Below are 16,278 nucleotides of genomic sequence, written 5' to 3' on the forward strand. Positions count from 1 at the left end.
ATGAAGATGGCAAGGAGGTTGTTGTTAAAAGGCTTCCCCACCCACCCCCCACCCCAAACACCAGAGCTGAAGAACCTTTAGAAAAGCGTCTTAGGTTATGTTCACATAAATCCTTGTATCTCTCTCCTCTAACCCCATCTTTCATCAGCTTTCACCTGGAGGGACTGATGCAGGAAGGCTGTCTCTTCACAGTCTCTCTTTCTTTCATCAGACCACCTAAGCCTTACAGAAGAGTCAAGGCAGAGGAAAACGTGCCTTCACACTCCTATGTAGACACTCATGCTGAGAAGCAAGTTTCTGTAGGCGGTAGTTAGCAGTTTCTAAAAAATGCCATGATCCATGAAAAGGAAACACGCAAAAATGTTTCCATATGCAAATGAATCCACTGTCTTTGGACAGCTACACCTAGAAGTGTCCCAAGGAGAGTGAGCCACACATTTTCCTAATTCTCTCCTCTCCATTCTGTGGGGATATTTGACACACTGGGACTTGAGACAGCGTGATATGTATATTAGAGGATTCTAGGTCAGCACAGCTCCTGGGAACATTAACATGGGTCCTGATGTGTTGGGGTGGAGGGCAGTCTCCCCAATGATGTTGGCCAATCTCTGGTAATGATATACACACAAACTACCTAGAATGGTCCTCCCAAACTCTTGCCATCCAGTTGCTGCTCACTTGTGGTGACCCCATGTGCGAGCAGGGTGCTACTGTGTCTCACAGGTTGAGTTTTCACAGTAGTACATCAGGCTTTAATCTGGGGCGCCTCTGGGAGGACACCACCACCCAACTTTGTGGTTGGCAATCAAAGGTGATAGCACCCAGGGCCTCCTGTTTGCACATTACGATGGCCATCTGCTCCTCCTAGTCATTTTGCCTTTTTCGCTTGCTTTACTACCTAGACTCTTGTTGGTGTCTAGTTGACTCCAGCAATGGCGTCCCCATGCGTGCAGAGGTGGGGTCTTTCAAACGCAACCACCAGACCTCTCTTCCGAGGTCCTTCTAGGTGAATTTGTGCTCCAAGGGGGTCATATGGAGCCAAGTGGCTGGAAGACCAAAAAATGATCCCAATGAAAACCTGTGCACCAGGAATCCTGACCTCAGCTGAGTGCACACCTGTATCTGGTCAGGGCCTTCTCCTCTCAATACGCCTTCACTTCACTGAGAAAAATAGGATCCTCCAGGGGATACGATGCTACCTTTTGGTTTGAAAAGCAGGAACATAGACCAATCTGTATTTGCAGGTACTCTTGTATGCATGAATGTTGGAAGAAGGCATTCAAAAGTAACTATGAACAGTTGACCTTGAGCAAGGGGTTAACTGGGCTCCTTCATTCCATTATTCTTTCATTCCATATTCCTAGGAACTCTTTGAAGCCCCCTAATGTATTTTCATTTTTGAAACCATGCCAGTATATTACCTAATCATAAAGAAAATTAACAAATATTCAATGCATTAGTGTCACTGATGAAATTGGAAGTCCTCCCTGGCCAGCTCTCATGTTCCAGGTCTTTTACATACACACACACAATGGATTTCCAGGCACAAAGTACTAGGAATTTAAAAGTAGAAACCAAAGTTATAAAGTACATTGTGAACATATAGTTAATATTTTTTTCCATTAGGTTGTAAAGTGGAAGAATTCTCTGAGAGTATTTTTGTTTCGAAAATGTTGGAAAGTGCTCGTTGGTAGTCTGTTATTTTCCTCGACAGTGCGCTCTCTCCCTTGGCCTCTCATTCTCACACACACCCTCCCCCAGTAAATCTTGAATTACTTACTGTCCATTAGTCAGGTGGACACAAATGGGAAATGAGCACTAGCTAGCTCTCTGCTATAATTTTGGTCCTATGATGGCCAATGACAATTTTTAACTTGTGATGTCAACCACTGGACTGAAAGTCAATTCTCAGCACTGCCGTGAGTCTTTATGCTCAGGACTGTTTGGCAATACCATTGGGATCTAGGCAGCAAGCAAACTCCCTGCTGTCGACTCAATTCCAACTCATGGCTCTGCAAGTCTATGAGCTCTGGAATGCATTTTATGGATCTATGACACTTTTAGGACAGGATCAGACTGTCCTTGTGGGTTTCTGAAATGGCAACTCTTTTTGTGGGAGTGGAAAAGCCCCTGGAGAGGCTAGTGGTCTTGAACTGCTGGCCTTCAGGTTAGCAGCTCGATGGGAAAAAAATAATTTATAAGGGACTTTATAAAAATACAAACCCTTCAGGTGCTGCTGAGACTTTTACCAAAGCCTTTCTTGGACCCCATCCTCTGAACTACTAAGGTTTTTCAGAAATATGTGATGCGTCCTTACTCTTTATTAAGAAAAAAAATTTTTTTTTCTGATAGGGGAGGGGGGCCTGCCAACTGGTTAGAAGCCAAAGAGTTTTCCAGTAAGCCCTGAATGTAAAAACCCTAGCATTTGTGTATTTCATAGTTCAAGTTCAAAAGAAAAAGACAATTTAAGTAATAAAAGGGAAACGGGGTAAATGCAAAGAAAGAAAACAAAATCAGTCCAGAGTCCAGCAAAACCTTCAACAATATTTTAATTCGGAAAATGTTATTGGTTTAGAAAACTTGACTGAAAGAAAACAGCTGGGCAGAGTTCAAGACTCTAAATTAAAAACAATCTAACAAGGTCTATGGGGATAGCTCTTTCAGCCACAGAGCCATTCCTACCAAGTATAAGTAATAGCCCTCTCAGCTAAATAGGAAATTCCTCACAACTGAGGTAGTTACTAAATATCAGCACATTTTCCAAGTGCTCTCAAGGCAGCTTCTAACCAAACCAAACTCACCACCATCGAGTCGATGCTGACTCCTCGCGACCCTATCGTACAGGGCAGAACTGCCCCTGTGCGTTTCCAAGACTGTAACTCTGTACGGGAGTAGAAAGCCGGTCTTTCTCCCTCAGAGAGGCTGGTGGTTTCCAACCGCTGACCGGGAGGGTAGCAGCCCGGCTCGTAATCACCCCGTCACCAGGGCGCCTTACAAGGCGGCTTAGTGCAACATGCAATTCATTTCTTCCTCGTAGCTAATAGGTTGTGTGCCATTGTAATTTTGATTTCTGTCATTTGTTTACAAATAAAAACAAAACAAAAACCACTCGTACACACCAGCCAGAATATGCCTATTTTATTAACATCATGCTTTAATAAATAACTGGCTACTTCTAATAAAATTAAGCCTCTGTTTACAATAGCCCCCAATATTCCATTTTGACCATTCTGCAGAATTTGGTGTAAAAAGGTGAATGAAATGTAGACCCTGAGCTATCAAGTGATTATGCTTCGATATAAAAATAGAGGATTACTTTCACAACTGAAGATTGAACAATGAACAGAACCAAAATGAAAAAAAAATTTAAAGAAAAGAAAGAAAAAACAACACAAGAAACTCTTCCATGAATTTTTGTTTTGGTCCCCCCCCACCCCACCCTTCAATAGAACTGGTTGGGATTGTGATGGCTGTCTAAGGCAGGAAGAGACTTACAGAAAAGGGTTTTTTTAAGGGACTTTTGATAACTCCTTTTAATGTGGCCTATTACAGCCCCATAGCTTTATGAGTTATTATTTGGTAAGGACACATGGAAAGGGTCCCTAAAGGGGCAAGGACAACAGATAAGGCCTTTTTGCCAGTTCACCCGTGTGGCTAAGGGTCAACGCTAAGATGTGGTCTTCTCAGTTCTACCTACTCCCATCCCGCCCCCCCCCCAAAAAAAACATAACAAAACAGAACAGCAACAAGAACATGTGCAAAAATCGGGGCACCCAGTTCTCTCCAACATGGGCTCCTTGGCTAGTAAGGTAGCAAGACTGCAAAGCCTTTCTGGTTGGTGGGCAGAGTGGGACGGCGCCAGGGCAGGGTAATGAAAAGACTGACCTAAGACACTTGAGAATTTCTTAATGACACTTGGGAAATTCTTAACAACAAGAGGAATCCCAGAGCAAATGCAGGGACCTACACTTTGCTCATGAGTGTGGATTGGCAGCTCCCTGTGCCCCGACAGTAGTCCAATTCTGGCTAGCCCCAGACAGCTCCCATCTGTCTGTGGCTGGGTTTGAAATTGGGACCACATTCATTAAGGGGACTGTTGGTCACTTATGCTACAGGGATAGCAGATGCCAAGAGGATGAGTAGGGCTTGCCTGGTTAAAAGGTACCAAACCAAAAACCAGCCCCAAATTAAATGTGAACGTGTGAATAACTGGGACATCCTGAATGCCTAAGATCTTTGGAGAGTACATGTGTCAAGGAGCTTCTTCAATGGGCGATACTTAAGTTTAGGCGAGCTGAAGAAATGGACATGTCTGGGATTTAGCTTATGTAATTCAACTCAACCAAATGGGAAGTCTGCAGTCTACCCATAACTGGCTATCAACGAAGCATAGCTTTTGTCTAGTATTTACGCTTCAATCCAATCTGGCGAGTGACTCGGGAGTCACATTTGCCTTCACATTCTGTCCTAACAATAAAAAACAATTTTTTTAATCACCCCCACTTCTCTCCAGATAAGGCAGCTAATATAACAGGGATAAATGGAAATTTTACTGCTTGTTGGATTTGTCCTTTTAATAAGATAACATGATAAATAAAACCTGCTTCTGTACAGCTATTTAATTGTTCAGAAATACATATGTGTTACATGCCAAGAAAGGGACCCTGGTTTTCTTGTAAGAAGGCGAGTTCATAATTAAAAAACAAAACAAACAAACAAAAAAAACCAAAAAAGAAACCCTCCAAAAAAACCCAACAATAAACAAACTATCGCGTGATAAACTCACAAATGCACAACTAACTACAGTCCTGTACCTACGCTGTTAGCCACGTTGAGCATGATTCTGGGAGAGCAGGGACCCACTGCCAAGTCCCCTGTGTTTCGCCAGAACACAATGAAAAACAAAATCAGCATTTTTTTAAACCAGTGGCCACATAGTATAAACTGTACATCGTTGTCCATTCGTTTAAAAAGCCAAGTCACGAGGATGGTAGAAAACTGATAACCGGTGCCTATCAACTCTCTGATGATGACCACATTGCCTCCTCCCCGGCTAGGAATTATCTCCACTCTCTCTGCAGCAGCAGGACCAGGAGGCAGAAGGCAGGGAGGAGGTAAGGCTGGGCCCTCGGACGAGCCCCAGCATCGTCGACTGCTTTTTTCTCATTGGCGCTCTTCCCGGCATGGTCAGTTACGTTGTACTCCAACTCGGATGGGCAATGCTGAAACTCGCAGCCACTGCCACTTCCTTCGCCGCTACTTTCGTCACCTGGGGTAAACACACACAAAGGAAGGTGAGATTGCAGTTGGCTTGTGTGTCTCACAAGGCAAAGTAGAACAGTGCTGTACTTTCCCACCACACGTGCTTACTGATATCAATGAAGTCCACATCGTTCCCATTGTAGGCATTCTTCATTTTGTTGGTCATTACTCGCAGAGCCATGATTTGGCGGAGGATCACTATGTCTGGTTTGTTGGTATCCACTTGGACCTCCGGATTATTGCCCTGGTTGGCTAATCCATTGGCCGTGACTGCAAACAGGTACCTGCCATGAAAGGGAACCCCATGAGATGCCTGCCTCCGTGCTACTCTTTGTCACCGGGCACCATTAACCGCGAGGTCTGCGATTTCTAGAGAATTGCTTGTACCGTTTGTATTTTGCTGTCGGAGCGGCCTTATTTCTCCAATTCCCTCTTGGGAAGTTTGCCAGAGCAGCACTCACGTAAACTACTGGGTAGGCAATGGCGCAGGGTTCTCGGGACTAAGATAAGACCAATGGAGAACTGGGGCTGCAGAAGGCTGAGCCATTGGACCAAGGACACCTCTCACCACCCACAAAGCTCCCACAAAAACACACTTATGGTCATAGAGTAAAGGCCGACTCACAGAGATCCTGTGACACAGGGTATAACTGTCTCTGTGGGCTTCCGAGACTCTTGATAGGAGTAGAAAGTCTCATCTTTTCCCCAGGGAGCGCCTGGTGGTTAACAACCCAACATGTAACGACGATGCGATCAGGGCTCCTAGGACTAAGGAGTATTAAATACGTCATAAAGAATGACACCAATGGACCAGCAGGAAACCTGGCAATGAACCCTAATTTCAGGAGAGAACACTGTTCTCGAATTACGTCCTGCATGCTCAATAAGCAGGTGGGGGCCTTCACAGCCTTTCAAAAACGGGAAGCCTTTCTCCCAAGGAGGTCTCAATGCCCCTTATGGTGGTCAGGTTGTTGCTAGGCGTCTTTGAGTTCATGAGGACCCTTGGTGGCGCATTAGGTATGCATTGAGCTACTAATGGCAAGGTCAAGAGTTTGAGAGCACCAGTGGCTCTGTGAGAGAAAGACAGGCTTTCTACTCCCAGCAAGAGTTACCCTCTTGGAAACCCACAGGGCCCGTTCTACCCTATAGGGTGGACTGTGAGTCGGCAGACTCCATGTCAGTGAGCTTGGTTTGTTGGCTTGGAGGGAACCTCCTACGACAGAGTAGAACTGTCCACCGAGGGTTTTCTGGGCAGTGCGTCTTTCCAGGAGCTGGTGGGGAGGTAGGAAGCACCAGCTTCACTAAGGTGAAGTGCCAACTTCACTAAGGTGAAGTGCCATCCGTAACCATTTCGCCGTCAGGGCATCTCCATGTCCTTACTATCTATGAGGCATTGCTCCAGGATGCCTCAGAGGACACCGGAGAGCACTGTACCCGAGAGCCCCCGGCTCGCTGCCCAGGAGCCGCTGTGCGCAGGCTGACCTGCTTTTGCCTTTCCCGTTCCAGCAGTCATCCTCATTGCCGTTGCCCGCCGCCATCCTCTCGTCATTGCAGACATTGCTGGGAAGAGCGGACCAGAACTTCTTGGCCTGTTTTAGTTTCTCCTTGACATCGGTCACCTAGGGAAAAAACACACCCACACACACGAAAAACATGAGAGACCTCTGTGAAAACAGCACCAAGCCACCTACAGATGGGCCTTTTCCTCCTTTCTAAAATATGTCCAGGCTAATATGCCACCAGCCATTTTGCACCTTGGGCAGAAGCGAATGTGCAGATCTGTAGTCCTCTGAGAAGGACAGACTCACCTAAGTGCCTCAGTACTTGGAATGCAAGCTAGGCATGAATTGCGAAGACTCAACGTCCACTGTCTTTCCTCTGAAGGACAACCGAGCGGAAAAAGCCATCAGCCACTGTCTCTTTTCCCAAGGCTTTTATATAGTCAGGGTCAAGTGTATAGGAAGATGGGGCTTCAAAATGTTTGTGGGGAACGGAAGGAAAAGATGAGAGACTGCACCAACTTTCTGAAGTCCTCTGATATACAGGAGTCCTGGGGATCCCCAAGCTAAGGGCGTGGCTGGTAATGGAAAGGTTGGTAGTTGGAACCCGCCAGCAGCTCCATGGGAGAAAAAGGCGCAACAATCTTTGCCTGTAAAGATGACAGCCTTCATCCAATTCCCCACCAAATATTTAAGCCAAAAATTCCTGACAGCCATGGAAACCCCATGGGGTTCTCCTCTGAAAGACACAGCTTCCCAGGAGCTGGACTAGACTGAGAAGCACAATGCCTACAGCTGGGTGACCCCACTACCGATCATTACTCTCCCTGTCCGCCCTGCCTCTACAAGCTCGTCGTCTGTGGCCCATTTTGCTGTTTGTACACCGAGCTGCCCCGAGGGTGAGAGGCGAGCTACTCCAGAGTGGATTTAGTGGTCTGTCACTGTTACAGAAGATTGTCAGTCGTTTAACAGGGGAGTCACTAAGTGGATGTGAACCCTCAGACCTTCAGTCTGCAGTGGAGTGCAAACTGCTTGTGCCTGTGGTACCTCTTACTTCTCTGTTTAACATTCCCTTGCATTTTTGTGGCCTTTTAGTGGCTTGGGCTGTGAACTGAAAGGTCAAAATTTCAAGACTACCAGCTTCTCCGAGGGTGAAAGTCGGGACTTTTTTCCCCCATAAAGAGTTAGACTCGCAAACCCACAGGGGCAGCTCCACCCTGTCCTGTATGGTCGCTGTGAGTCAGAATCAAGCCAATGGCAGCAAGTGTCTGTGGTTTGGTGACATTTCTATAGTCTGGTAGATTAGCTAAGGCAATGTGCCTCTATTTTCTTCCTTGTCTCTTCTTCTGTTTTCTTCCTTATAAACGTTAGCTCAGGACACCTCTTGCTTCCTCTGTGTTACAGTGTCTTGAGAAAATGGACCCATCTATTCCTTCATAGCTCCCAGGCCTGGTGACAGGCACGTAGTAGAAGCTCTGGAAACAATGTGGGAATGAAAAAGATGTTTTCAGGTAAGTCTTGCCGCCCCACTGTTCCCAGACTCTGTTGGGACTTCCTGAGGTAGCAAATGAGAAACGGACATTCCTTTTGCACTAAAAGTGTCCCCAGACATATATCTAAATGTGTAAGGTGGCCACACGCAGGAGTCAGGGCACACAGACAGTTTCTGGTTCTCTCTCACTCACGCCAGCCAATGCCTGCCAAAGCGCTTACCAGTCTGTCCAAACTTGTGCCAGCCGCTGTGGTTGGGCGTTCCTCGGGATGGTAAGGTCGGAAGCGAGCGCTGAAGGAACTTTCTGAGATGGACCGGGAAATCCTGCCTGCGGGGAGGGGTTTGGGGGGCCCACAGCCCTGGAAAACCTGCATGGGAGCAAGCATGGTCTTGTTAGAAGATCCCGGCAGGGCCTCCGGCTCTCCTGTCCCATCGGCCGTCCCTTTACCTTCTGAGACACCTGCACGCTGTTCTCCTGCATGTTCATGATCGCATCTGAGATCTTCACATCGATGGGATCCATGACGGATTCGATGTTGAAAGGACCTTCTAACCTCTCAGCTACCATCAGCATTGCATCTGCCGTGAGGTTCGGAGGGGAACAAGACATAAGAAGCAATTCGTTAGCTGATTGCCCTCAGGTAATCAGTCTGTTTATTTTATTGGCTTTGGCTGCCAGGTGGGGAGCTGGGAGACAGGTCTCCTAATGAATTCATGGTTGTACGTTATCTCAGATTTTTTTTCTTTTTAAAGATAACCTATTGGCATAGGCTTCACGTACCATACTGACTTAGTCATTCAATCATATTAAGGAGATTTGTGCAATCAAGTTCAGAGCATCTTCTTTCTCAGGCTCATTGTTGTTAGCTCCCCAATCCCCCCTCCTCCCTCCAGCCCATCCTCCCCTGCCAAGCCCCTGGACAACTCTCACTTCAGTTACTGTCCCTGTGGAGCTACCTCTCCTGAGTTCATATACAGAAGATCATACACACACACACACACACACACACACACACACACAGGAACCAAACAAACCCAACCCAACAACGATGGTTAGACAAGGCACAGAAAATCCTCCATTGAAAGGAAAGCGGAACCTGCTAAAAACTGCAACAACATTCAAATGCATTCAAGAGGAAGACCAGATGCTAAGGTAGTGCGTTTTGATCTACCTCCATCTGCTGTGATCTACTTTACAATGCACTCTGCCTGCTAATAGGCTACTCACATCCCTCGACTGTATACCAAGGGAATTCACTGGGGCTTAATGCATGTGTGGACCCCACAAGTGGATTTGGGGATTCCCTTGTCATCCGTAGCATTCTGCAAAACCGGGTGTTCACAATTTGAGCTCTGATACCATTCCCTCCTTTACACTTGGATTTTACTACGTATAATCCTTGGCTCATAAACACTTGTGCATGAACTCATGATTTTACATCATCTATCTTCATGGCACCATAATTGCATTTGGTCCTGACGGAACTCTCTCTAAAATGTGAACTCGCCATGGGTGCTTTGTGGCAAGGAGCCCCAGACAGGCCCCTTCCACGGTCCCTGCCCCTACCAAACCTCGAACACCCTCCTAATGGCTGAACCTAAGGCCTGAGACCAAGCAACACTCCAGTGGTGTCCAGAGCCTTCCTGGGAACCCATTTGCTTCACGTCTCTCTGGGAGCCTTGTGGGGCAGTCGCAAGACACCCAAATGAAGGCATTCCTCAGAACCCTTGATGCCGTTTCCGAGGATGAAAGTTGGAACACTGTCATTTTCCTATTAAGATAAACACGCCATTTCACAGGGAAAGGGCCCAGGCTATTAATCTGTAGGTAAACCCACACACACACACTTTATCCGACTTCTACTTTGAGCAATCAGATGTCCCAAGGGCAGCACGATGCACCCCCGTGGTCTGTCTTCAGGAACTCCGTTGCGAGTCACTTTGCGATTGTGGATAGGAGCCGTGGTTACACATTGGGCTGCTAACTGGCAGATCAGCAGTTTAGTTTGAAACCACCAATGGTTCCATGGGAGAAAGAGAAGGCTCTATTCCCACAACGAGTTACAATCTCGGGAACCCAGAGGCTATTCTACCCTGTCCTAGTGCGTCACTGTGAGTCTGAAGTGACTTGATGGCAGTGAGTTTGGTTTTTACCATTCTCTATTGATCGCTCTGGGGTGATAGGGCTTCGGAGGCTCGCTGTTGTTGCCGCAAGAGCTATTGTGCCGAGTTGCAAGTTTCGAATCCCTTGGCCACACAATCCCAGAGAAAGGAATAATGGTCCCATTTCGAATATGCAGTGCAGTCTTCCCGGAGGCGTCACTCCTTTCTACATCAATGCTCCGCAAGAAGGAGCTTCACCAAGTTTGTGGTCAAACAGTGAAAAGAGTGATGGGGCTTTTCCCACAACCAGTTTGCAAAGCCCTCACTGGGGCCCAGAAAAGGCGGAGCTAGGCGGGCCCACAGGATGAATCGCTTTCAGGAAGTGCCAGTCAGCCACCAGAGAGAAGGGCACTGTTCCAAAGAACTCCTTGGGTACAGAGGTGAACCCATAGGTGAACTTTCTCGCTAGTAGACCGCCAGTCATTTCTGTACCCGCATGCCAATGAATCCCAAACCTTTCACAACAAGGCAGCCGACCCTCTTCCAGCCAGGAGCCAGGGGCCATTTCGCTCAAGTGCAATCCTGATGCTCCCCATCACCACTAGATCTCCACACGACATTTTTTATCCCCGGGGCAGCAAAGAGTAATAGTGCATGATGTTTCCGATTGCCTTGTGGTTCACACCAATAAAGTTGCTGCCGTGAATGTACCACTGGGCTGTCAGGGGAGGGGAGGGGATGCTTTTCATGTGCTGGCCACACTGCCCTGTTCCTGTTTGCCCGCCAGGGTGGTGGCGCGGCCACAGCCCAACAGTGCCTTCCTTCAGCGCTGTGGAGCCATCACTGAAGCCACCTACAACCAGTATGTATAGATCAATAATTACCCATCCAAAAGGCAGAAGCTGAAACAAGAAAAATAAAATAAAAATCAGCTCCCATGCCTCGTAGCTCCTTGTCTACTGAGTAGTAAAGAAAGGCCAGGTCGCTGCTGTGTTTGTGAAAGGCTGAAAGGAGACATAAACCCGATTCTTCTGGCTCTTGGGCGGCTTTGTAAAGTGGGAGACGGCCGGCCTGGGAATGGAGAGCGCAGCCGGCCGCCCCTTTGTTGGGGCCGGTGCCATGGCTTTGCATGTAGCATGGCTCAGGAATGTGAGGGGTGGGGGGTCTTCAGCCTGCACCCCCCCCAGCCCACGCTTCCTCTAACCCCTGGGGAAAGTCACGATTATCTATCAGTCTATCAGTCAGGCTCTTCCGTGGCGGCAGCAGGCCCTGATAAGAAACATCAGGAGAAATCCACAAAGCTGTCTGAGGTGGCATCTTTCCTTCCTCTGGTGGCCACTCAGCTACAGACTGGCCAAGCGAGCCAGCTCCTGACTAGAGAAAATCTAGCACAAGCTGTGTCCCCCACTGGGATCCATCCTGATAGCAGTTGCTAAGACCTCTACAGAAGAAGGGGGACTGACACTTCCCGGTGCTGCTCTGACTCAGGGGATGGCGACCAGAAGACAGATTGAAAAAAAGCCATCATCCCTGGTTCCCTTAAAGGGCCTAGCCCAGGGGTCCTCACACTTTTGAAACAGGGGACCAGTTCACTGTTCCTCAGACCCGTTGGAGGGCCGGACTCTAGTTTTAAAAAAAATATGAACAAATTCCTATGCACACTGCACATATCTTATTTTGAAGTAAAAAACCAAACGGGGTAAAAATACTCGGCGGGCCAGATAAATGTCCTCGGCGGGCTGCATGTGTGTGGCCCGTGGGCCGTAGTTTGAAGACCCCTGGTCTAGCCTGATGGCAGCCATTCAGTGCACTGAGTTGCACCCACCACAGCCACAAAGCCTCCCCTATTCTCCCACCTGACTACAAGAAAATAAAAGCAGTGTCTTCACTTAACCCCAAGATATGATTTAAAGTAGAGTGAAAGGGTGGCGCTTGACCAATCATTAACTGCAGTCATTTAAAGGGGAAAGAAAAATTCCTTGCAAAGGGGAAGGGACAGACCAACAAGGGGGAAGACAAAGAACTTACAGCAGCAACTTATAAATCAAGAAGGAATTCTAACACCACCACCACCCCCTCCCCCGGGCTAACAGATTAATTAAAGCCTTGTGAGTCATGCATACAAATACCTGGAGATCAGCAATGCTGATTACCGCTGGTCTTCTATAGCAGCTTATTAGAACTAGAGCCATGCAGACCCCGGGTGAGTAAACCAAAATATGGCTAGAGTTTTCCATCTTTCTCCCCCAGCCCACTCCCTGCCCCCCAAAAAGAATCACTTAAAAATAGGCAGTGGCAGAAAGCAAAGCCAAAATGTAGGGATTTCCACTGAGGTCTGATCTTGTTTCTCCAAAGGAGACAAACTGTCATCTCAAGCACCTGGCTTGAGCACATGAATGAAGCCAGAGTCCAGTTTGGACTGGCTGCGGACCTGCAAACTCTTGGAAAAATCCATTGACGAATTGGTGATTGAATGCCAAAGGCTAGGAGGATTTCAGCTCTCAATTCCGTTGGAAGAACCGAAGGGTGGCTTGGAGGGCCGTCAGAATGAGCAGCACTGGGTGGCTCTCCTATCTGTGTACTCGGCAGCAGGGGCCTCGAACATGGCTCGACTTGCGGCTGCACACCCATCCATCCCAGGCACGGTGGGCCATTGGGGCGGACGCGTCTCTGCCTTCCCTTTCAGGGCATTCTGCCTTTTTTGCTGTGTAGGGTTTTTTTTTTTCACCCCCTCCTCCAAGTCTTCTGGTCGCTTTGAGCTATTTAGCCTACAATTGTGCTGAAGTGCTTAATATTCACACCCCCACCCCCACCCCGTGTCAGTGTTCTCAAGAATCTGCTGGAGCCAATTTCTTGATGCCTGTTCAAACTGAGTTAATATGGTAATTAGCTCTTAGGCAGACTAAAAAGCATTCCCCACCCCCACTGCCCCCAAAGAGACAAGCCAGCAAATTGCATGCATGTTCCCATGATGTGGACAAATAGGTGAAAAATAGGTGCTTAGAAAGAGAGACACTCAAATTCTGCCATGAATGCAAATAAGGCTGGGGGCTAGGGAGAATAAGTGGGTTTGGATGCCAGTGCTTCAGTAGTGGGCACCAGGGTGGCAGGACAAAGCCAGGCACTTGGTACGACTTGGCACTGAAGGCCCCGGCTCCCGGCTCATAAGCCTGGCCATTGCATTCACACAAAGTCTGCTTTTTGAGGTGGAAGGTAGAGACGGGAACACGTTCCTCGAACGTGCTCATGGCAAGTATGCTTCCATTCGCTGCCGAGCAATCTGGGGTTGGTAACTCCCCCAGAGCTATATAAACCCTCATCTTCACCGGCAGGTTTCTGCCAGACTCCAATACCAAGTAGGCATCTGGCATCTGCCGTGTGCAGTGGCTAAAACCTTTGAAACGCCGTGTTCTCACCTCAGGGACAGTGATGCTCCAGCATTTGCATGATGACAGGCCCATGATGTGTAACTAAAACTGACCTTTAGGAGGGAAACATTCAAAGGACCCTTGCTTGATATGAAAACGAGGTCGTCTCTGGGTTGCGTATCTTTGGAAATGCCACCAGTAGTTCAAGGGAATATGTACGTGTCCAATCCAAAGGTAGGAACCTTGAGCACAGTTAGGACTCCCAGCCAACATTCATTGACCAACCGAATCCCATGTTTCTAGCTAGGAATCCCAACATGCCTTGCAGGGCGAAGCAGTGGCATCTCCAGCAAAAGACACAGAGATCGCTTGCTCACCTATGAAGCTGTTCCACTCACTGTCGAGATCGCTTTGGCTGGCCAGACAACCCCTCATGATATTGGAGCAGTAGTTGTAGCACGGCTTCACAGTCACCAGCCCCCGGCAGTGGGAGCAGTAGAGCATCTTCAGCAGGGCCTGGCTACACTGGGCTGTGGGGTTCACCTGACGGGAGAGAAGAGAGAGATGTCTCAGGGCTGAGTGGGACAAAGATATTGTGAGTCTATTCAAGGCGGCCTTCAGGTGCTGGCCATAAATTTATCCAAAGAACCAAGTTGCGCTTGGTCACCATTAGCAGGCTGCTGGTTGCTATTTAGGAGTAGACCACCAGGCCTTTCTTCCTGGTCTGTCTAGGTCTGGAAGTTCTGCAGAAGCCTGTTTGGCATCATAGGAATATACAAGCCACCACCGTGGCAGCTGCATTTTGGGGTACATGGGCTGGGGCTCCAACCCTGGAAGCTCCCACCTTTCCCTCTGTCTCCTGCCCTCTCCCCTACACTCACTGCAAATTGTTCACTAGATTAGTCCTTTTCCAAATAAGGTACGTACACTGTGTTGGAGACTGGCTGTACGGGCCCACCAGACATAGCCTGCCATGGTTTTGCCTACAAGTACATCTTCTCAAATCCACAGACGGTCCTTTGGACCAAACCATGCCATGCCACCTCCCCTGCCCCACCACACACAAAAAACCAAAGTTTAAAGTGGTGCATGGTAATCTGGAAAAACAAACAAACAAAAAACCAGTTGATATGATTTTGGTATCTTTGACCTTGAGCTGTAAACTACATCAGTTTATGAAGAAAGCTCCAGGCATGCTCCTGGTCATCAGCCCTGTTCTCTTCAGGACTGCCCATGTGAACACATGACTGTAGTCAAATGAACCAAGTATACAGAAGAGGAAGCAAACAGAAAATAGCACTGACATGAAACATGGAAAAAATGAAGTTTAAAGGGCCCAGGTTTTCTGTTGTTCTTTGTCTTTTTTTATTCCCCCCAAAAAAGAGGTGACATTTCTCTGAGGACTGACTTTAGAGGCGGGGCTGTGGGCACAGTGCAGCTTGGCGTGCTCCAGGAAGACTTGGTGGAAGAGGCTGGGCTTCCAGCCTCTGTCCTAGAAGGTGTTGCAGGCAGTCAAAGGAGGGAAGGCAGGCCGGGAGACGAAAAGGAAAGACACAAAGCTCAACCACCACGGCATGCTGGTGTGAGGAAATCTGGGAACCAGCGCAGGGCAGCCCGATTTGGGAGGGTCTTGAAGAGCAGGCAGAGAGATCCGTTTTCTGGTTAGCTTTCGAGTTCTTTTCGTAATAGTCCTGGTGGTGCCCACACTTCATTGGCTGCTAACTCAGAGCTTGGTGTTTCACACCCACCCATCTGCTCTCTGGGAGGAAGACCTGGTGAGGGCCTCCTGAAAGATGGCAGGCACTTTAACTCTGTTACCTGGGGGGTGGGAGCAACCCCACCGTGAGGAGGGAGCAACCAAAAGCGGTCTCAAAATGGAAGTTGTCGTGGGCACAGACGAAAGGATTGCATTCTTCACTTACTCCCATCAATGCTTGGAAAGATGATAGGTCTGTCTTCTCATGCTCTTGACCCCTTTTGGGGTCCATACCCAAAGGATAAGTGCATTGTTTTCAATCAGTACAATCAATTCTCACGTGGACTTCTGGAAGCAAACAGGACCCCAAGGAAGAGATGCCGGGATTCAGGGCAGCCCAACAATGTACTTACGAGCAGGAAAAGGGAAAAAGGGATTTGCACTCTATGGGGACAACTTAATACTAGGCACACCCACATAGGTCGGGAGATGGGATAGCCAAACCAACTGCCAATGAGTCCATTCCAACTCAGGATCAGACAGCCTCATCTTCTTCCTGAGAAGTGACTGGTTAGTTTGAAAGGCCAACTTTACAGTTAACATTCCAACACTTCCTAGACCAGGGGGCCGGTTCACTGTTCTTCAGACCCATTGAACAAATTCCTATGCATACTGCACATATCTTATTTTGAAGTTAAAAAACGAGGCAAAAACACCTGGCAGGCTGGATAAATGGCCTCGGTGGGCCACATGTGGCCTGCGGGCCGTAGTTTGAGGACCCCTGTGACCTAGACAGTCAGACAATGGTAAACTGTACACACTGAAAATAACATTCTCGACAAAGAATTAGGACCCCTG

At 48.0% G+C, this 16,278-nt stretch overlaps 1 protein-coding gene across 1 annotated transcript in view; it reads right to left on the reverse strand.

The window, feature by feature from the left end:
* Positions 1-3,122: 3,122 nt before the first annotated feature.
* GPC4 (glypican 4) overlaps positions 3,123-16,278 on the reverse strand; it is a 123,525-nt gene continuing 110,369 nt past the window's right edge. Inside the window, exons 4-9 of the mRNA XM_075538904.1 lie at positions 14,102-14,267; positions 8,702-8,832; positions 8,475-8,621; positions 6,745-6,881; positions 5,371-5,546; positions 3,123-5,269 (exon numbers count right to left, since the gene is read on the reverse strand). Coding sequence (XP_075395019.1) covers positions 5,061-5,269; positions 5,371-5,546; positions 6,745-6,881; positions 8,475-8,621; positions 8,702-8,832; positions 14,102-14,267 — 966 coding nt within the window. The 3' untranslated portion in view covers positions 3,123-5,060. The remainder of the gene's footprint in view (positions 5,270-5,370; positions 5,547-6,744; positions 6,882-8,474; positions 8,622-8,701; positions 8,833-14,101; positions 14,268-16,278) is intronic.

Source organism: Tenrec ecaudatus, chromosome X (assembly GCF_050624435.1).
Source record: "Tenrec ecaudatus isolate mTenEca1 chromosome X, mTenEca1.hap1, whole genome shotgun sequence".
NCBI lineage: Eukaryota > Metazoa > Chordata > Mammalia > Afrosoricida > Tenrecidae > Tenrec > Tenrec ecaudatus.